This window comes from Gracilinanus agilis, chromosome 2, assembly GCF_016433145.1.
Source record: "Gracilinanus agilis isolate LMUSP501 chromosome 2, AgileGrace, whole genome shotgun sequence".
Lineage (NCBI taxonomy): Eukaryota > Metazoa > Chordata > Mammalia > Didelphimorphia > Didelphidae > Gracilinanus > Gracilinanus agilis.
The window spans coordinates 518434116-518457209 of NC_058131.1; the positions used below are offsets into that span (position 1 = coordinate 518434116).

At 31.6% G+C, this 23094-nt stretch overlaps 1 protein-coding gene across 3 annotated transcripts in view; it reads right to left on the minus strand.

Annotated features, from left to right (window-relative positions):
• Positions 1 to 23094, minus strand: part of STRN3 (striatin 3) — a 110894-nt gene that overhangs the window by 18788 nt on the left and 69012 nt on the right. The window contains exons 5-9 of one of the 3 annotated variants that reach the window (XM_044665053.1): positions 22488 to 22664; positions 20349 to 20478; positions 19137 to 19278; positions 13793 to 13903; positions 1700 to 1840 (exon numbers count right to left, since the gene is read on the minus strand). In XM_044665053.1, coding sequence (XP_044520988.1) covers positions 1700 to 1840; positions 13793 to 13903; positions 19137 to 19278; positions 20349 to 20478; positions 22488 to 22664 — 701 coding nt within the window. Of the gene's footprint in view, positions 1 to 1699; positions 1841 to 13792; positions 13904 to 19136; positions 19279 to 20348; positions 20479 to 22478; positions 22665 to 23094 lie in introns of all 3 variants that reach the window. The other 2 variants (XM_044665055.1, XM_044665056.1) reach the window with 2 other exon arrangements.

A 23094-nucleotide genomic window follows, 5' to 3' on the forward strand; every position in this document is an offset into this window, starting at 1 on the left:
TTCCCCAGACAAGCAAACCCCTTTTTTTCTGAGAAATAATGTCTGACATTTATTTAATGTTTTGCAAAGTAGGAAAATTTCCACTGGAAGTGAAATCATTCTGGTATTATTTTTAAAATGTAAAATTATTAATTTCTTGTACACTCCTAACTCACTATACAAGACACCAAAATAAATACCTTTTCTTTCTTTCTCAGACTACAAAGCAAAGACTTTTTTCTTTTAAACTTAGTACCTTGCCTCTCCCAAGCACCTCACCTTCCACTTTTTGTCTTTCCTTTAATTGGGCAGAATATTTATTATCATTTGTTATACATAATGAAAAATTATATGTCTACTCAAATAAAAACCAAGTGTAGACATTTTTCTGTTTCAACAAAAAGTTTTAATTATGTAACACTGTCACTTGGCTTAGTAATGTATGTAAAATATGTGCCTCCTCGGTCGAAGACTAAAATACCTTACTCTGCAGAAAATTCTTATAAGTAAATATATCTATCTATATCTCTCTATATATATACATATGAATGAAAAAATAAGCCTAAGCAACAGAATATATTTATCCAGAAGTCTTCCAATTTTATGAATAAAGAATTTCCAAATTCTTTATTCATAAAGTACCATTTAAATACTCAAAATTAAAAAAAATAGTCAAAATCAAAAACTTCTAAATAAAAATGAAATGAACATAAAAGTTTAACTGTATTTTGTTTTCTTTCTAGCTTTCCTTCTCCCTGCTATGTATATTGGTAATTTAATCCTTTACTGTTTAGGCCGTTTTCTTCGTCCTTCTTACATATTTAAAAATGTTTATTACTGTTGGTGCTACTCATTTGAGAAAAAGAAATGCACATTACCTAAATGTTAACAAGTTTAACAAAATACTGGATCATAAGGAAAGGGGACAAAATAAAAGCATTATTTGGAAATTGTGATTAATTTGAAATGCTTTATTAGCTAGGGCACTAAAAAAATGTCAGCTTATAGGATACTAAATTTTGTTTTAAATTTTAGTATCAAATACTCTCAAGCAGGTAAAATTTGTACCTAATTTATTCTAGAAAAATTACCTTTATCTAACGGTTGTCTGACAGTTCATGTGTAATGTTGAAATAAAATACTATTATCTATACAGATACATAAACTATATACTTTATTCTAAAATGATGAAACTTCTCAAGCACTATCTGTGTGTATGTATAGAGTACACACAGATACATATACACACACACATATTTATATACATAAGAGAGTACAAAACCAAGAACCAAACCTTTCTTTTTCAAGTATATAATAAAAAAAAATTTAAGGACTTTACCAACTTCCAAATATTACTATATACAAAAATTTAAAAACATTTTATATTTAGAGGAATATACCATTAAGTTCCAATTATCACTATATATAACAAGCTAAAATCAGGCTTCTGAAAGACTCCCTGAAAAAAAGACTACAAGGAATGCATATAGGAAGCAGTGCTTCTTTGACACAAAATGGGAAATTTATTTAAAATTAGAACTTAAGATTCCACATGTGTATTTAGTTGGTATCAAGGATCTGTTCAAATCTCTCTGAAGATCATACTTAAGACTTGCTATTAGCAACTCAAACAGCAGCCAAGTGAGAGGAAAAAGAAGCTATATTTTGGAATGAAAATCTTCCGTAATATAAACAAACATGGCAGCTAAATTTTTTGTACCTTCCTCTGCTCTTGCACCTTCGTGATCAGTCATTCTAGTTGAGGGTGACCTAGACTGATTAATGATTCCTGAAGGGATGTGGGGTAGCTCATCATCTCCCAGATCAGCTATCATGTCGTGAAGTTTTGTCCTGTTGACCCCTGTAAATTAATGGCAGCAGCAGAGGTTCATTTGATGGCTACTGCTTGATTTGCTAGAAATCTTTATAACCAGTTACCAACGAAACACAACAAACTAATCTTCAAGATAGCCCCAGTTGTAAATACCAGTACAAGTACTACAAATTTTCTAAGTCATTTTAAAGTATAAATTTTAAACGGTTAATTATCAGTAGAGTATAATTCCCATTACCCACCAATACCCACAAAACTCCATTAATCCTATGGGCACAAAAGACAGATGACACCTTCCCACAAAATAAAAGGATGTACATAAATTCAATGTATACATAATTAAGCATAGGTCTTTCAACTTAAAATTCAGTTTTTAAAAAATAAAAAGAAAGAAAGAAAAATCACATATGATTTGTAATGTGGGTGCAACAAACAGTTAACTTTCCCTGGTGTTCTCCTTCATCCCACAAGTCAAATTAAGTTAATGGTAAAATTAATTCTAGTTCCTTCCCATTAAGATTTCATAGGAGACAGAGAGGGGGAGGGACAGAGACAGAAACCAAGACAGAAACTAAAGCTTCTTAGACAATTCAGGTTACTCACTCCCACTCTCTAAGGCCTATCACCTAAAACAGTTTTTGTCTTATTTATATTATTCCTATTTTTACTAAACAGACCTGACCTTTAATGGCTTTAAGTACTTACTGGAAACGTAAGGTAAATGAAATATAATTAACTTTGGGGTATAAAGTTTTTTAGCAGATTCTGTTTTGCTAGAAAGTGTTACCAAAGTACTCATCTCTCCCTCAGCATAAGATTTTATTTGAACTTTTCCTATGTACTTATTGATAATTGCATTATAGTTGTGTACTTTTATTTTTCTTATCCAGTAACTTAGATTTAAGGACTTTAGGGAAGAGATTTATATTTTCATCTTTGTAGCCTCAGTGCCTAGCATAGTAATGATAAATATTTTTTGTTGCTGTTTTTGTTGTTGTTGTTGTTGTTTGTCATTTTCAGTAGTGGCTCGCTCTTATGGCTTGATTTTGGGTTTTCTTGGCAGAGATATTGGAGTGGTTTGATATTTCCTTCTCCAGCTTATTTTACAGATGAAGAAATTGAGGCAAATGGGATTAAGTGATTTCCCAAGGTCACATAATAAGTGTCTATGGCCAGGTTTAACTTATCTTCCTGACTCCAGGCCTAACACTATAGCTGCTCAATATTTATTACTAACTTAAACTGCTACTTTCTTCCTATTAAAATTATAATGAGGATAATGAACAACTGTCTATGAGATATTTCCATTTGAATGTCCCAAAATCTCCTTGAATTTAATGGGATCAAAGGAATCCCTTTCTCCCTTATCCCACCAAATCTCCTTTACCCATTTACTTATTTCTAACAGTTCTAAATATTTTTGGTCACCAAACTTGAAACCTATGGATCATCTTTAATTATTTTCTCTTCTATAGACTTTGTATTGTCAGTCACCATATTATATAAACTCTTTGTTCAAAAAAATTCCCCTCCCTTCTCCATTCCCTTTGCCAGTAACTCAATGCAGGTTTAATATGTTACACATGAATTACTAAAATAGTTGCCTTAATCTTCCTACTCTTAATTTCCATTTTCAAAGTATCCTATAGAGCAGTCAAATTAAGCTTACTCAAACACCACTTTTATCACATCACCCACTTTCTCAGAAAACATTATCTCAGATAACAATGAGGCTTATTGCCCAATGAAAAAAGTATAACATCCTTTAAATAAAGCAGAGGTTCTAGATTGGAAGTCCTTAACTCTTTTTTAAAAATGTTTTAATAATTTTTAATATAATTGATTTCCTTTGATAAGATCTATATGCTTGACCAGATTAACAGAGGGATCAGTGACAGAGCAAAGGTTAAGAATCTCTGATCTAAACTCGCAATCTGCTCAATAACCTAGTTTTACAAAATTTAATCAACCTACCATAGAATAAAAAATTTTCTTACTCTTTGCTCACACAGTATATATGATTTCTATTTTCCTTGCCAATGGATCAAGAAGGCTCTCCAGCTCACCTAAGTCATCAAAATCTTTCTCATCCTGTTTATAGAAGTTTTTAAGCACTCTCTCTGATACATTCAAGTTTCAAATCCTCTAATATCTTCTCATATTACCATACACTGAAAATACAAAATACTGATTTGTATCATAAGAAGCACACATACATGTGCCTGCTTTAATTATTTCATGCATAAATCTTATGTCCTCAACAGATGAGACAGAAAAACACTGCTTTATTAACTTAGACCTACTGTGGGAGGAAAAGTAAAATCTGCTCTCAATAAAATTCAAAGGAATAAAAAAGCTTTCTCTTGTTTAAAAAAAAAAATTGAAATGAACAAGGTTAGGGAAGCAATCCATACATACGAAAGGTCCCAAGAGAGAAGCAGGGAACTTAAGTTACTCTAGTGCCCCATGAGAAATAGGCTGTATACAGGAAATACTTGTAGGAAATAGTGCAAGACAGGCAGGAGTCATCATCAGTATAGTAATAAGAAATACACTTTCTAACAGAAGATTAACACAAGAACTAAGATTAAGCTTATGTATTGCCTTAAGTAGACAATATGATAAAAACCTGTATATTCCCTACAGCTAGATTTGAGAGGCAGGCTCTCAAATTCAAGACTCCTAACGCCCAATCCTAAATACTATTTTCCCACTATACTATGGTAATGGTACTTTAAAAGAAAAGAAATGCTAATTTAATCCTTCTATATCTATCTGTTTCTGGAGCACAAGAGGGAAAAGGAAAAACCCAAACTTCTACCAGTTAAAAGTCTCTGTTCTTGGATTTCACTATTCTGCCTTTGGTCTTTTGAAGATGAGGCTATCAAAATGATTTGAACTTAACAGACTTAGCTTCAACTTTCGTTAATAACCCTTTTCCCTTTCACATACTTTTAAGGTGCTCTCTTCCTCTAGGGGTATATCTTCTCACAAAGGAGAGAATAATTTTTCCTTAAGAGTGGTGGTGAGTTTCTTTGTTGGGGAGAGGAAGGAGAAGAGATTGCCGGAATCTGAGAGCTCATCCCAAGAGTTATCAACTTTAGTTGTATCTATAATACAAACTAAGGAGAAATTTAGACCCTCTTCCCATTCCTATATTTCTTTCATGATATCACTAAATACTTTATGGTTATAAAATGAAAGAGTTCCATCTGACAAAGTTATGTCAGGTCTCCAAATTCAGATGTCCCCTTATGCACCTAGCCCTATCAGGCTCTTAGAGTTTTTAAAAGATAAATTTAAAGTTATAAATTGCTCAAGAACGTCTTATATATATTGTTGCCAAGCAACTGACTGCCTCTTCTATAGTAATCCACATATAAAATCTATTTTGATGAACCAATTTATATTATTTGGTGGAGGTATGTATGAATTAGTACTTCAATTAGTACTATGTTCCAGCAGCTATTCTCCCGCTGCCCCCAAAGTAGCTAGCTGGTTTAAGTGTACTAAATGAAGATTTAAGTTATAATGGCACCATTCTAAGATATTAGAGATTTACATTTAAAAAATGTTTTTAATCTATCATGTTGTCTCATGTGTCTTCCTTAGAGGTGAACTGATAAAGAAAATATCTAAAGAATTTTATATAAAATAAAATGACTCATTCAGCTTTGACTATGATTTCAACATATTTCCCAATTCCCAGGTACTACCATAGTCTAAAAATAGCAAACTTTTATTCCTCAGAATGACTTGAAACTTAAATTTAATTACTTTAAACATAACAATTCAGATAATTCAGAAAATATACCAGCCACGACAGAGGCAGATATCTATATAAAAATGTAAACCACAAGGGCAGATTATTAGATTTCTTTAAATTCAATCATTTTGTTCATAACCACATATAATATATTGGTTATTTTCAAGAATATCTTCCCCTAAGTTGTATCACAACAAGAGAGATAGCTAGAACTCTAAACAGGGCTTCTAAACTTGGTTTATTTTTCAGAGATTGCATTTGAACATTTATTTTCCTGTTTTATTTTTTATATTGAATTCAAACTCAGAATATCAGAAGAGTTGGCTATAAGATTATCTTATTTTTTGGCAAGTATAGAAAAGTTAGGTAAAATCTGTAAGGTACTTTAAAATGTCTATTTTGTTATGTATTTTATCTTTGCAACATAATAAAATATTGGCATCACAATTCAATCACTGTATTTTCCAAAAAGTATAATCACACTGAAGAAAGAAAATATCTAGATAACCCCTCACAAGAGAGATATTAACCTGAAATAAATAAGCTACCATTAAAGAGACCTCTCATAAAAATATGTACTTCTCCTAAAAATCCTACTTTAGGGTAAAAAACAAAACAAAAACCTTATACCACCTCAAAATTTTGTTATTCTTGTTCAGTTGTTTTAGTAGTGTCAGATTCCTTGTGACCCCATTTGAGGTTTCCCTTTAGCAAAGACACTGGAGGCTTATGACTGCCTTCTCCAAATCATTTTTATAAATAAGGAAGTAGAAAAACAGGGTAAATAAATGAATGCCCAGGGTCACATAGCTAATAAATGAGGTCAAACTTTGAATACTTTGAATCAGGAAGACTCATCTTGATGATAGACCAGCACTCTATTCATTGCACCACCTGGCTATCTACCTCAAAATTTGATTTTTTCTAAAAAATTTAGCCAAAAAACTAATTAATTGGTTTAAAGAATTAAATAGCAAAAAGACCTATGTAATGGTTTAAAATAAAAATTGACAGAAGTATTTTGGGTAACAAAAAGTGCCAAGCCTTGGAGGCAAAAGAATTAAGTTAGAAATTCTAGCACCAGCTCATACTATCTGTGTGATCACTAGCAAATCATTCAACCTACCTCTCTTGACCTCAGTTTCATCAATTAAAAAAACAAGAATCATCTTTCTGCTTCGAAATTTTGTGTCAAGAAAGACAACTTAAAATAAGATAAAGATTTTTCTAATCAGAAATCCACATCTGAAAACCTCTCTCAGATGAATATTTGAGGATAGAGAATCACCCCCATCACCTCCATAACTATCAAAAAGACCTATTTTTGGCATAAAGAAAGATGCAAAAGAAATACATAGGTGTATCTAATGTTCGTGTATATATGTATACATACACATCTTGTTGCCGAGTTATTTCAGTTGTGTTTAACTCTTCATGATCCCACTTGGTTTTTTTTTTGTTTTGTTTTTTTTGGCAAAAGCACCAGAGTAGTTGGCCATTTTGTTTTCCAGCTCATTTTACAGATTAGCAAAACTGAGGCCAACAAGGATAAGTGATTTGCCCAGCATCATATAGCTAGTAAGTATCCAAGGCCAGATTTGAACTTAAGTCTTCCTGACTTCAGGCTTGGAACTCTATCCACTGTGCCACCTAGTTGCCTCAGTATATATACAAACATATACATGTATATGAACCTAATGAATAAATTTCATCAGAAATGAATACTAGTTTTAATAATATACCAAAATTGCAATAGATGTAATATTAGTTTTCCTAATAAAGATTATTAATTTATCAATAACTTTCATTTTTAAAATAAAAGGAATATGAAAGCATCATCTATTAAAGTGAGAGGCAGTATAGTCTAGGATATGGTGTTAAATTCTAAATAGAAACAGATTCTTGCAGGAACAAATGGTATTAGGAAACTGTAACTTAACATTATTGACATTTTATTGCATTTTCAATCTTTTTGCTAAACATTTTCTAATTATATTTTAATCTGTGTCAACTAAACTTAGGAGTCTGACACATGGCCACTAATAGTGGGACAGAGTTGACTTGGGAATTAGGAAACCCTGGGTTCAAGTTCCACTTCTAAAACATCCTAGCTGAGCCAGGGCCAAGTCATGTGACTTCTTAGTACTCCAAAGCAAGTCCATAACATTCTAAGTTGGAAAAAAAGATGCCAATCATCTTTTGCACTGGTCAAGTCAGCATTTCAACAGATGAAGGATCAGTCCAGGAGGAAAGAAAAGCTACCACCTCAAGAACTCTGGTCTATAGAAGTTGGAAGTAAGATGAGATCAGATAGACAAATAAACAGAGACAGATTGGCAGAAAGACAGACAGTTGTAAGCAATAGGGGTTTAAAAAGAAACTTAAAGAAAAACACTCATGGTGACAACCTCCTATCTTAACTAAAAATGCACAACAAAACAAGATGACATATAGGATAAAGATCATATGATGGTGAATACAATGAATTTTTTTAGAGGTTTCCCTTTACAAAGTTTTAGTAAGCACCTGAGATTTTAAAAACAACAAAAATAAAAAACTCACACCTCTAAAAGGAATGTCCGTCAATTGGGGAATGGCTGAACAAATTGAATGTCTGATTGTGATGAAATACTCCTGAATTATAAAAAAAATGATGGGCAGGATAGTTTCAGAAAAATCTAAGAAGACTTATGTGAATTGATGCAAAGTGAAGTAAGCAGAACCAGATCATACTACACAGTCAAGAGTAATACTGTATGATAATCAGTGTGAAGACTTTGCTATTCTCAGCAATATAATAATTCAATACAATACCAAAGGACTTATGGGAAAAAAAAAAAAAAAAGCAAAAACGCCATCCACCTCTTGAGAAAGTATTAAAGGAATCTAAAGGCAGATCAAAGCATAATTTACTTTTTTTCTTGTTGATTTTTTGGGGAAATTATGTTTTTATGATTACACATGCATATTCAATATCAAATGGTTTACATTCTCAGGGAGAACTCAAAATTCTAAAAAACAAATGTTAAAAATTGTTTTTACATATATAAAAATTTAAAGGAAAAAAACCTCTGTAGAACTTCCAAATGGAGTAAAAAACAAAAAAGGTGCAAATTCACAAATATATTGCCTTTATACAAAGATATGGATGAGAAGCTGAGCAAACTGAAAAGATAATATACTAAGAACAAATTGAGGGGAAAATTCTTTCAGAGGATGAAGGGATAAGAATGGTACACTAAGAAAGGTATACTCTCCCTTCTTAACATAACCTGCTTTTTAAGCATATTTCAATTAGAGGAAAAGAATCCTATCAAAGGACCTCCTTTCTGAAAAATATGCACTGTCAACTTGAATGGGCCCAAATGTTCAATTGTTTTGCCAGAAGTCACACAGGTATAAGGAGAAACAGGATGCAAAACCAATCATGGTTCTTTGATCAGCTAGTCTAGAATGCTAAAGGTCTGGTGCAATGGACAAGCTAGGTTTTTAATTATGTCACCAGTGTGACTCTCAACAAAACTACTTAACCTCTATGGGTCTCCTATACGGTCACTGGTAAAATGAGAGGATTAAACTCGATGATCTCTGAGGTCTCATCAAACCTTCAATAATGATAAATTTAAATTTAACCATAATCTTAAAATGTTACCTTATGTGACATTCAAGGAAAAGAAAGGGAACAAGAACCTATTTCAGGTCAAGCACTATGCAATAAAGCTTTATAAATGTTATTTCATTTAATCCTCAAGATATCCATGGGAGAGAGGTACTTTTACCCCCATTTTACAAAAGAAGCGAATAGTGGTTAAGTGATTTGCTTTGGATCACTCAGTTGGTAAGACTCTAAGATCATATTTGAATTCTATTTTTCCCAACTCCCCTGCAGGCCTAGTGCTCTACGTACTGCACCACCTTGTTGATCCAACATTGAGAGTTACCAAAAAACCAGTCAGAGGCAGCTAAGTGGCATGGTAGATAGAGATCCAGGCCCAGAATTGGAATGAGCTGGGTTCAAATCTGGCTGTAGACACTTCCTAGCAATGTGGCCCTGGGCAAGCTATTTGACCTCATTTGTCTTAGCCCTTGTCCTTTTCAAGAGTAGTTACTAGGATAGAAAGGGTTTTTTCCTCCCCTTAAACTCACAAAACAGTTTAACAAAGAAAGAGAAAAGAGATGAACTACTAATAGACTAGCTTAGAATAAAATATTTAAAAGAAAATTAAGCTTACTAAGATGCTAAAAGAGAACAGAATGAATTGCTATTAGGCTCCTTCAACTAGCCTTTCAGTACATTTAACCATTAAACAAATTCAGGATATTTTATAAGAACTTTTTTTCCTTTCTGCAAAGAGAGAATTGCCAAAAGTATATATCTTGTTCTAACAAAAGGATAACTTTAAAGTTAGAAGATGACAAAGCTAAAAGAGAAGGGAGACAAATTAAGGGAGAAAATTATGGAGTCACACAATGTAGTTGAAAGAACTTTGGTTCAAATCTTGACTCAACCATTTTCTACCTGCATTATCTTGTCAAAGACACTGAACCTCTTTAAGTATCCATATCTGTAAAACAGGGGGAGATATGGAAGGGAGAATAGACTTCATCACCTTTAAGTTTCATTTCATGAAATAAAACTATTATTTTATAAATATTTTTTACTATTTAACAATAAAGCCTTAAGTTTTCTGACTTGAGAAAGAAGTTTTGCCACTGATATGTCAAATATTAAGTGGTTCAAAGAGGAAGCAATTTTCCCTGACTGAAAGAACATTTACAACAAATAAAACAAGGGTATCAAGAGCATCAGTTTTATATCAACAACTATATTTTAGGGAAAACTTTTATCAAAGGATAGGGAAGGAGGGAAGGAGAGAAAGAGGCAAGAAAGGAGGAGTGCTATGTGCTATTAATACGGCAAGAGGTCTGTAAATATTTTATTCTAAGGAATAAGAGTCAAGAAAAAAAAAACAATCAAAATATTGAAGTTACATTCATTTTTCTGGAAAAATTTCAAAGCTATATCTGAAAAAAAAATTAGGCTTTTAAAGATGGAACACTGTATGTATCACAAGGATAATCACCAACTACAGTTCATGAAATACAGTAATTTTTGAGTTGTGGAAAAGAAGATAGAGGCTAAAAAGCAGTTTAATGTTTACATTTAAATTTAAATTAAAGGAAAATATTTTATTTTTCTTTAAGTGCCTTCCAGCAATCCATCCTTAAGTAATGTTTTGTTAATATAAAGCAAGTAAAAAAATCTTGATTATGATGTGGCATATAAACGAAATAAAAACTAATGTATAAACTGCCACTCTTTCCCACTAGAATGTTCACAATCTTTAACAAAAAACAAAACACAACACTGTGATGACTTAAAAAACAAACTATAAAAGCCTAATATTCAAAACAATTCAACTCATATAGTTAAAATAGAAATTTAAGAAAGTAGCAAACAGTTTGATTGTGACACAAGCCTTAGAATTTTTATGGAATGCTAATAACATGGGACAAGGACAGGCAATAATTCTGAGATATCATCTGACCTTGACTAGATGAAATCAGACTGAGTCTCTGTATGATGAGTACTGAATTATGTGGCTAATATTTCATTGTTCTCATTCATATTTTTAATTCTGTCCTTCTTACACAATAGATTTTACTCCAAGGAAACGCAAGTTTCAGCTTTTAAGGAGCATTCTATAGTCACTATTAAGAGGATGGCAAAGTCAAAGATTTATTCAAAATTTACTTTATAAAAACAGGACCTGTTGCAAAGAAGCTACCAAAAAAGTAAAGGTAAAAATGAAAAATAACACAAGAACCAAAAAAAAAAAAGATTGCTGCATAACAGTCTAAGGAGGTTCAGAAAAGAAATAAAGCCAGCTACATTACATAATGTTATTAATCAGGTGAAGGAACTATAATTAGATCATCTCTGATACTATGAAGAAAAACTGCCTTTCATAGGCAAGACAACATAAGGAACAGAATACTTTGGAAAAGATAACTTTACAGATGAAATTTAACTTTTTCACATTCAAACATATATGAAAACTGTAAGAAGAATTTCGGGGGAGCTTCTAAGATCTGAGCCTTTTAATCAGACTAAAAAACATTCACTCCTAAAAGACATGGATGGAGTGATTAGCTCTGATAAATATGCTGATACACTAAAAAGCAGAACAGATTCATAACTACAGAAATTAATTCCACAACGGAGAGGAGACATGATACTATGGTTTGGACCATGTCACTTGGTCACAAAATGACTTGGTCCACAAGTTATCTGAGAGAGATAAATATGTTTCTTTGATTTGGGGACTTAATTGATTTTATACAGTGAAAATTTGTAAGTATTGAGTCTATACTTGAAAAAATAGATTGTTTGTAGGTATATTAAATAGCAAAATGACAAAAATCTATTGGATTGGCATAATGAAGAACTTAGGTCAAAATCTTGTGAAATAAAAACAAGTGAAAAAGATACTCATTAAAAGTTTTTTTTAAAGATATGAAAAGTTGTCAGGTTTGTTATTTAATTCAGTAACTTTTACTTTATACCTCTTAAATTAAACATCAATATATTCTGAATTCTTAAAAAGAGGGCTTATTAAAAGAAAATAAAGAACTTGGTCTAAAAACTATCAAACTGGCACAGGCAAGGAATTCTCAACTCTAATTTTCTGTCCAAAGCTAGGTAAGAAGAAGTAAAAAGAGAAGGTAAAAAAGAAAACAGAGAAGGGTCAAGAAGACAATAGAAAAATATAAAATTAAATTTTAATTTTGCAGATGAAATAAAAACAAATTATACTAGGAAACTAACATTAAGTCAAATCCTTTTGCTTGTTTAATTTCCTAATTTTAACATAGATGTCTATATAGTCAGATATGCATATCAAGTTAAATATAATTAGAAAGAAATATTAAGTCACTTAACATTGAGAACATTGTAGATATATTTTAGCTTAAAATTTTCAGATAAGCCAAAAAGTCAACAATATTAAATCTCTTAAAGCTTAGCCTCTCCAAACTAATCCTAATTTTTATTAAAATGACTAATCATGCAAAACTGCTTACACACTCATCATGCACAAATTATAAATAAGTGATGTTAGAGCCTGAGTACAGCACCAGCCCAGCACTGTTTTAAAATAAAATAAGTAAAATAAGCATTTTGCTATATTGGTTGAAACTTCTTATAGAATTGCTAAAGTTCTAATTTTTAAGTTTCTTAAATCAACATGCAATAACTGAGGCTAGCACATAGCAACAACTGAAGTCTATAGCAAGGAAAAGGCAAAAAAAGTCAAACTTCAATAATATTAAGCTATTAGCACCTACCCTACCCTGTATAAAAAAAAAAAAACCCCACTAAACATTTCCAAAGTAAAATACTCATTCTTAAAATATCACATTATTTTATGACTTAATTTATTTGTGAGTTAAATTATGTGTTATGAGAACTGTTGATTCGCAAAGCTGTATTCTTTTACTTTTCTCAACTGATTAAGAACTTCCACTGTTATTTTTCCTCATTTTCCTTATTTTATAAGTGTTTATAATCTCACAGTAAATATTTTGATGATAAATATCATCACTGAACTTATCAGTGGCTGACATCAAGTCACATTTAGTGGGGCTTCATATTAACTTCATAGGAACATATCTAGAACGTCCTTAAGGTTTTTATTGGGGACACTAGCTATGATAGCTTTTTTAATCAGGCAGAAGCTTTAGTGGAGAAGAATCATCTTGTTCGTGGTATTTCTACATCCCTAAATCTACAAAAAAACAAAGGATATTAATAGTTAGGGTTAAGAGGAAAGGATGGAGGGGACAGGAGTTCTGTAACCAATTAGAGAGGTTGTCAAGATTAGAACAATTTTTTCCTTTCTTTGTTAATGCTTTAATTTCATGGCCAATATCATATATTGCTTAATGAATAGTTAAGATTTGGAAAGTGCCCTCTAACCCTGTCCAATTAGATGTGCTTTAAATGCTTCTCTATTTCCCTATGATATACTAAATTTTGTTCGTATGAACTTGAGATGTCATACAACAGACAAAGTTTAAAGTTGGTTGCCCCATTATAAAAAATGTTAAATATTACACACAAACACACACAAAACAAAACATAACTTAAAAAATGGTTTCCTCAATATTAATATGAAAAGTTATATCATAATAGTCAGAATATCTGCACTTACTCTTGACCCCTTTCTTCCCCTTTCGTTCCTTCTTGTACTGTTCCTTCAGTTTACTTATTAGTCCCTGGTCTACATCCCAAACCTCAGCAGTTGGGGACAGGTCATCTTTGTCTACATGCAGCATATTATTAAAAGAAAAAAAATCAGCAGTTGGCAATGCAAGCTGTTGGCAATCAACTGTTATATAGCTTTATGAAATCATCATCAAAATGTACTATTAGATTATAATAAAAATATTTAAAGGTGCAGTCTTTGTCTTGTTATTCACAATTGAAGCATGAAATCCTATGTTAGTTTTCCAAATTTTAAAATATTTTAACATTTAAAATTTGACTTAATCTTATGAATCAAAATTTGGGAACTCTTATTTTCTGAATATTGCTGCTGTTGAAGCACCCATGAACCAGGGCTAGAAATGAAATATGAAGCTACCAAAATTAGATTACTGCATCTTTAGAAAAGTGTTAATAAAAAAATTATTCAGCCAGCATCATAAGCAAATGAATTTCATGCGTACTAACCATGAAAGTGCAAGCTAAGTATATGTCAGTGCCATTTTGTTGATGAAAAGTAATCATGCACCCTCTCTCCCTCTTATTCTGCATGCAGAGGCAGCTTTATAAATGAAGTTAACATGGCCAATATAATAAACATACAATTTCAAAGTAAAGCCTCTTAAATAATATAAAAACATTCACACAAATCCAAAATAGTTCAACATCTCATTACCTTCTTCCATAGGTCTACTACTAAAGTTAGCAAAAAAATACTCTCAAGATTCTACTGTTGAATATTTTTAGATCACACTTTTTGGGGGTGAGACCAGTGAAATGCAGGGAGATGTGAAAATAAACACTGATGTGCATTTACTAGAGACGAAATTTCAGCACCTTTAACTGGCCATCCACAAATCCATATTTGTATTAGCTAAAACTTGTGCCTGGAAAAAAGTTACTGTTAAGTAAATGTGGAAGAAACATTTTAGGGGGATCAAAGTGGTGAGGAAAAGAATAAATCTGTTTATACATAACTAGAGTACTATTGATGTTGGGGCAGGGGACAAGGAGAGGGGAAAGGTTTGCTGGTTGATTTTAAACAGCTCAGTTATTACAAGGTTTGACAAAATATCCTGCAATGGAATTGTAATTGTGAGTTTATATCATTATAGCCTGTAGCAAAAAAAGAAAACGAAATTATATCAAAATACATTAAAGGACTGAAAAGGCAGATAACTTTTAGGGATCAAATACTTATTAAATATTGAAAATTCAAGTAATAAAAATAGACAAAAAGAATTTTTAAAAAGTGTATTAAGGTTTCCCTTCAAAGTTATCAAAAAGTTGCAAATTTAAATTTGTATAATTATGTATTATTTCAATTATACTAGACAAAAAGGACAAAAAATATTTTGGAGAATTAAGATCCATATACAAACACCCAGTTTCCTTATTTAAGATGCAACCTTTTCAACTGCTATTTTTAAAAGACCACCTGAGAATTTCTGATTTGTAGGTGACACAAACTTAAGAATTTGAAAAATAAACATGAATTTATTTTTCTCCTTGTGGACACTGAAAAATACTTTTAAGTAGTATCTGAGCAATATATGTATAAACAAGTTACATTGCTGCCTCAAATGTACCCTGAAAAGGTGAAATTCTCTTTGCCAAAGGCATCAAATATATTAATGTGACTGACCCAAAGTAAAAACTGAATTGACAGTTTATCTCACATGAAGTTTCTTGATGAATACACTATAAAGAATCCAATCAGCTTTAACAAAGCTAAAGATTCCTATCTCAAAAAGAAGTCATTTAAGAGCAGTGTAACAGTAAGATAAGCCCCAAACAATGGTTTGGATAACCACATTAAAAAAAAAAAGTCAGCAATAGAAACTAAAGGGGATCATGTCAACAAAAGTGGCATAATCTTGATCAGAAATTATATAGGGTAGAAAAAATTAATGAGACATTTGACCAATTAAGGAAGATTCTTTGCAAAAAGAAAAAAAGCTGTGGTAGCTCAAACTAAAGCAGCAAAAGGGAGTGAAAAAGCAAAAGGCAATATATAAGAATAAGCTAAAGGGGAAAAATAAACATCATTTGCAAAATATCCTACTTTCTCAAAAATTCAAAGTTAAACTTATTGCAATATAAGGAACATGTTGGTGAATGCATATGTGCACAGACAACATCCTGAAACTTGCCTGGTAAGTAACTGCTGATTGATATTGCTTATAAGAAATAGATAAGAGCACAAAGGAAGAGGCAGCATAATCTTCTACACTGTTAATCCTTTTTTAAAAAATCTAGGGGGAAGAAAAAAAATCAAGAAATGAGGTTGTACCACTTAAGGCTGTTTTACTTTTTTTTAAAGGCAAACATAATTATGGAATGTACACAAAAGTTACACCCATGAAAACTCAAAGCAACTAAACACATGGAATTTTAATACTGGCATTTCTGACTGCCAAAGTAGAATAAATCTCAAAATCTCAAAGACTTTTAGACATGGCCTAAATCTACAATTCATTTTATTTTCTTGAAGCATGAAAATTTCAAACTACATGAAATTTAAATATATATACATCCAGGTACCAATTAGATTCTAGGACAACGTCGTTTCATCAATCAGCTTAAAAGGTGTTTTGGCAGGGTGGGGAGAAGAAGGAAAAATAAAGCATTTTAAATTATACTCCCTATAAAGAAATACTAAAAATCAGAGGTGCAACAGCAGGCATCTGCATTTGCAGGGTTTCATATAAATAAATAAATATATATATGTCTGTATATATATATATATATACACACACACATATGGGGAAAAACTATAAAATTTTTAAGTTAAATTACACATTTTAAATGATAGAAGAAAAATATGTAAAATAAAAATATAGTAATAAAATAGCTGAATGAGAGAAACTATCAGAACATATTTTAAAAGGTCCCAAAGTGAATTTCAACAATTGTGTAACTGGAGTACTAGCTTTCAAAAATAAATAAAATAGGTAAATAAAATGAAGTTATGCTTAACAATACAAGTAGGTATCTCCATATGGAAAAAATATAACTAAATGAGAAAAAATACATAAAGCGTTTTGTAAACCTTCAAGTGAAATATAAATGCCAGCTATTGTCATTGTCATTACTACTATTATTATTAGAGTATATCTAGTAATACTTATTACTATATACATAGTTTGGTAGCTTTACCAGAGTACCATCAAAAACTAAAATTATCTTCCTACTTACAAACAGCCAATTTGATTATGACAATTCAATGTAAATAACTATAAAAATATTTTCCTACCAACTAGACCCACTCAAAAAGTTAATATAATTAGGTCAAATCAAGTTTATGAATGCTGTAAACACTTCTTAAATATAGGTAAGTAATTTAGAAAAACGTATATAATTGTATCTAAAAAGTATGTTTCTTTGCTTGGTATAGGTATTAAATGAGGAAAAAAATGTATTTCCCCTCCAAAGAAAGTTTTTTTAAAAGATACTACTTTAAATGTGCTTCCTGAAAGGGAAAAGGATTGAAGTAACTATACTTTAACGTATTAATGGAATCAAATTCTCAATTAATGAGAAGAAGACAAATAATTGAGGCTTTCATGTTCTTACTAGTTATTACAAATCTCTCCTGGTTAATTTCTTTGCTGAAAGGTCAATTTGCATTTTATCTTTCTTAAATCTAACTGAAACCTATATCTTTAGCAGAAAGTCTTCTGTATAGAAAAAGTTCAAATAAAACAGCCTTGCCTAAAATTATATTTGGTTAAGTAATGATGTTGTCTATTACTTGGAAAGATTTATTGCACATTTTACCATGCCTGCTTTAGGACTGTGCCTCTGCTGCCCTCCACTTATGTAGATAATTTAAGAGTCAACTAACTGTATGAAAGTCTGCATTAAAAAAAAAAAGTAGCATGAGTAGCAACTAGGTGGTTCAGTGGATATAATGCCAGGTCTGCTGATGAGAGGTACTAGGTTTGATCTCAGACACTTCTTACTTGTGTGGCCCTGGGCAAGACACTTAACTCCAATTAATTAGCCATTACTGCTATTTTGCCTTGGAACCAATACTTTGTATCAACTCTAAGACAGAAAGCAAAGGTTATTTATTAATTAAAAAACAAAACAGAATAACTGTGAAAACTGAGATCTTATGAATGCTCTGTCCATGTATGTGTAAAAGTTGAGTCTTATGGTTGGTTCTTAATAGCTAGTTCACACTAATTTCTCTTACCCTAAACATTATTGATTTTTCTATATGAAATGAAGCCCTTTCTATAAATGGTTTCTCTACAAAAAAAAAAAAAATGCTCTCTATTGTAATAGGAGCTGATAGTAATGGACAATTTTTAATGACTTTTGTTATACTGTATTCAACGCTAATCAAGCTTTCCTTTAAATCTCTGTAATTAAATTCTAACTTTTTCTGGTACAAAAAGTAGCTGATGATAGTAACTCACATTTATACATTACTTAATGGTTTACAACACGCTTTCCTCACAAAGACCCTATGAGACAAGTAGCATAAGTGTTATCCCAAGAAGAGTAAACTAAGATTAAGTGACTGTATTCAGAATAACTTAAGTATTAAGAGTTAGGAGAGCTAGGTTCAAATGCTGGTTGCAAGTCCAGTATTCCTTTCCATTATATCATGCTGCCTTCTCTATCAAGCCAATAAGGAGGACACCAAATCTAGTGTCTAAATGGAATAAAATTATGAACTACAGTATCTTTTAAGTTATAGGCAGATCATTACATATTTTATCACATAACTGTCAAATGTTTAAACAGTCTAACAACTAACAACTAAAAGACATGTAAAGAATTTTGGTTAAGATATTATCAAGTTAAAAATCTTGATAAAAGAACACCATTAATTCTTGGATCAAAGGAAACCTAAGATCAGATTTGGTAACTTCACCTGCTTTCACATCTGTAAGGAGAAACTAGACCAGATCAAGATGAAATGTAAAAATGAGTTAAGAATCTGAATAACATAAATTACTTCTCAAAATCAAAATGAGAAAGTTTAAAATTGGCAACTTTTACACAAAAAAAAGTAATACTAGGAGGAAAGTTTCTCCAATACTAAAACAAAGCTTTCAAGTTAAAAACAAAAGCTTTTAAAACTAAATATTAAATTTTGTTACATCAGGTTTTGAATATGATAGTATCTCAAGATATATTAACTTGAAATTTTTCAGTACTGCTCCCTTTGCTATCATTTTAACTTCAACCACACATTCAAATACACACACTCATTTTTTCCCCACTGTTTACATCTTCTCTTGTCCTTCGAACATTATTTGCTTTTATTTTCTTACCCCATTCAGTGCCATCCCCCGAACTCCGTGCTTCTCCAGCTCCTTCTCCATCTTCAGCTGTAACTAAAAAATCAAATTCTTTCAGGGCTTCCTCAGTATCTGGGTCATCAGTAAGGTCAGCTGCTAAGCCTTCATTACCAATCTGTAAATGGACCAAGACCCACAAGTATTTTATGATGAATTTTAAAAAGTAAGTATATTTTAATATCTCCAAACACTTAGCCTGAAGTTTGTATTGTATAATAGTTCCTGGCTCAGAGAAAGTTATATGCTGGTAGACTACTGAGTGACACTCTCTAATTTTTAGAGAATTTTTTAGTACAAGTAACATATTACTCAATTTGCTAGGTAGAAAGAAGATAAGTTCCATATTATACTTTAAATTGTAGATTCCTTAGGGCAGTGAAATTCTCTTTAGGTAACCAAAAAGAGTATGCTACCCTCATTCATACTTTTTATTTTGTTGTTGTTTTTTTAATCACACTATACAAACAATTCACCCATGGCTCTTGTAACTAGAGGCTAACTGCTACCTTTGCGCTTTAATTTAAACTTAAAGTTGGGTCTTTGGGGATCTAGGGGATAGATTAAGTTGTCATTTTTTTTTGGACCAAATAATAGGAATATTTAATACAGATCTCAGGATGTTTGGGGCTATGAAGGATCTCAGATATCATGTAGCCAAATGCCATTTTTTAAAAAAAATGTGCAAATTATAGCCCATAGGGGGTAATGGACTTGCTTAAGATAACATATGAAAGTACCAAGTGCCAGGACATGTCATTACCACATCCTAGCATCCTTTTATTACAACATGGTACCACCTGAATAAAGTGTAATAAAGATCCACAGGTAATTTATTAAACTGGACAAACGTCATTTACTACAGCAATTTCTGTTTCATGTAAATATACTAAGAGAAAGAATGGTCCTTACAAAAGGCAGAATATATTCTACTACATAAGGAAGGTGCATGCCAGCAGATCCAGATAGATGGTACGGCGGCTACACATTCAAATAATTAGAAATGAAAATTAGCAAGAGAAGACAATGACAATTTCAGTGACAAATGAAAGTGAGCTAAAGTTGAATATTTAAAGCCTTTGACATAATCAGATAACTAAATACATGAATAAGAGCACTATAAAAACATTTAAAATGCCTGAGTATATAGGGACTCTAGTTTTTGAATGCACAAAATTAAGTCTCTACTTTGTGTTTGTTCATCCGATGTTTTTCTTTTCCATCTGTGAGATCTTCAATCATGTCACTTTCCTCTTCTTCATCACTATCATCTGCATTTTCTAAGAAATTGAATGTTTCAAGAACATCACCAGAGTTCCTACAAAGAAAAAAAGATTAATATTAATTCATTGGTTTTGACTAAGTTAAGCATTCTTTATTCATAGTTTATAGTAATATGTACATATATTTATATTATAGTTTAGTTCCTAGTATACGAAATTAATGGCTATTCATCTTATAAATAATCAAGACTAGAATTTTTTAAAACAATTTTGGTTTTCTTTTGGTGTATAATGATTATGATATTCATGTGCATTACAATAAAAAACTATGCCTACTTTCAAGCAATTCACGTCTGTTTCTTTCAAAGGTTATTGAATCTAGTGAAGGTATGGACCAAGTAATCAATGAAGAAGCAGAATTAGTAAAAACTTATTTTTATTTACCAATTCTCTCCTAATTTAGAATTTTTGATTGTACAGACATGATATTCTAAAGTTTACAGATTAGCTATGAAAAAAAGGGAAACTAACAAAAATGGATGTTTTATCTACTGAAAATCAAATCCCAGTAAGTTAATTCACTTATAATTATCTATTCATTAAAATTATATTTACTAGGGGCAGCTGGGTAGCTCAGTGGAGTGAGAGTCAGCCACTTCCCAGCTGTGTGACCCTGGGCAAGTCACTTGACCCCCATTGCCCACCCTTACCACTCCACTTATGAGATAATACACCGTAGTACAAGGGTTTAAAAAAAAATTATATTTACTGTAAGATTAAACACTTGAAAGTAATATAAATTAATGGCTTTAAAAGCATACTATAATTCAAAACTGTCATTACTTCCACATGACCCCATTAAGTCAAAACAGAAAGGTTTTTAAAATCTTAGACTGCAGCTGGGTAGCTCAGTGGATTGAGAGTCAGGCCTAGAGACACGAGGTCGTAGGTTCAAGTCCGGCCTCAGACACTTCCCAGCTGTGTGACCCTGGGCAAGTCACTTGATCCCCATTGCCCACCCTTACCACTCTTCCACCTAGGAACCAATACACAGAAGTTAAGGGTTTTAAAAAAAAACCGTATGTAGGTATAAACTACTGCATGTAGGTATAAACTAAACTCTTCCATTCCCAAATCTAAGCATTGTATTATTGATATTATCTATGCACGGAATGGGAAATAGTTGCCTCTGGAGCAGGGATTCTCATTCTTTTTTCATATCAAGGACACCTTTGCCAACTTGAATTCTATAGACCTCTCCTCATAATACCATTTTAAAATATCTGAATCAAAGTACAGATTTACAAAGAAACCAATTATGTTGGAATAAAGTTTTCAAAATATTGGGGGTGGGGATTCCCAAACCCCAGTTTAAGAACTTTCTGAAAGTCCAGTTGTTTAATTTTGAGAAAGTGATAAATTTGAGATTTTCTTTTATAATACAGGTCAAATAATTGAGCATAAGAGAGAAGAGATAAGCAAAGTCACTTATATGTCAAAACTAGCATATCTCCAAAAGTAAAAAGTACTGTAAGACATATAGATATAATAAACTTTGCTTTGAGTATTCATAAAAGTCACTGGAACTAAGAAGAGTTTTATTATGTTGAGTTCAATAGAACAAGTTTCAAATAATATTTCTAATGATTAAGTTTCCTATATTTAGAGGAAGGCATTAGCAGAACAAATTTTCTCCCCAAGTAGAAGTAGTCTTTCCCTCCTCCTTAAATTTCTCATAATACTTTGGACATCTCATAGGAACTTTTATGTCATAAGTATTTTATACCTATCTCTACTAACATGGAAGCTCTTTGGAAAAAAGGGTCAGTGTGTCTTAAATTTTTGTCTATAACCTCAAAACAATTATGTACCTCTATCAAGTACTTACTGATAAAAGTTAGAAAGCACAAACATTTTCCTGGCCAGGACTTGCTACTTCTGATTGTGACACAATAACAAAAACTCAAATTACACATTAAGTTTTAATGGAGACTCTTTTGAAAAAATTTAGAACTTGTCTATTCCATAAACTGCTAATTATAGTCTAAAAAAATTACATTTATCATATACTCATTAATATACATCTTAAAAATACATACCATACCTTTTGCTATCTTGTCCTTTTTGTTTAGATGGAGATTCTCCTCCATTCAAAATCTGTTCTAAATTCTTTGTCTCTACTGAGCCATTTGGTTCCGAACCAGAGAGTCCAAGTAATGATCTTACCCTCTGAGACCGTACATCTAATATTGTGTCTGTATAACCTACTTCCTGAAGATACCTGTTAAGAGAAAGATATTCAATCCTAAAAATGTGAATTGAAGCCAAGATCTGAACATATACAAAAACATTTTTAAAAGCACTAACTAGATTGAAGGAAAGAACTTTCATCATTCTACTCTTCAGTACCCAGTGTAACAAAATTATTCCTTCGCATTATTTTATTATTCTATAGAAAAAGAACCTGGGGGGAGCACACTCAGGATCAACTTATATGGAAGACCAAAGGGAGAGGTCCCTAATTGTTCAGAGGCCCAAAAATGTTTGATAAAATATGTGTATTGGTAGGAATAGATGATTTAATCATGGCACATCTAGAGTACTTAGAAATAGAAAAATTATTATCAACATTAGTGATTAGATAAGAGAAAAGGCAGATTTTGTGAAATAAGCAACATCTTACATAAAATACAAAAATTAGAATCTCATCA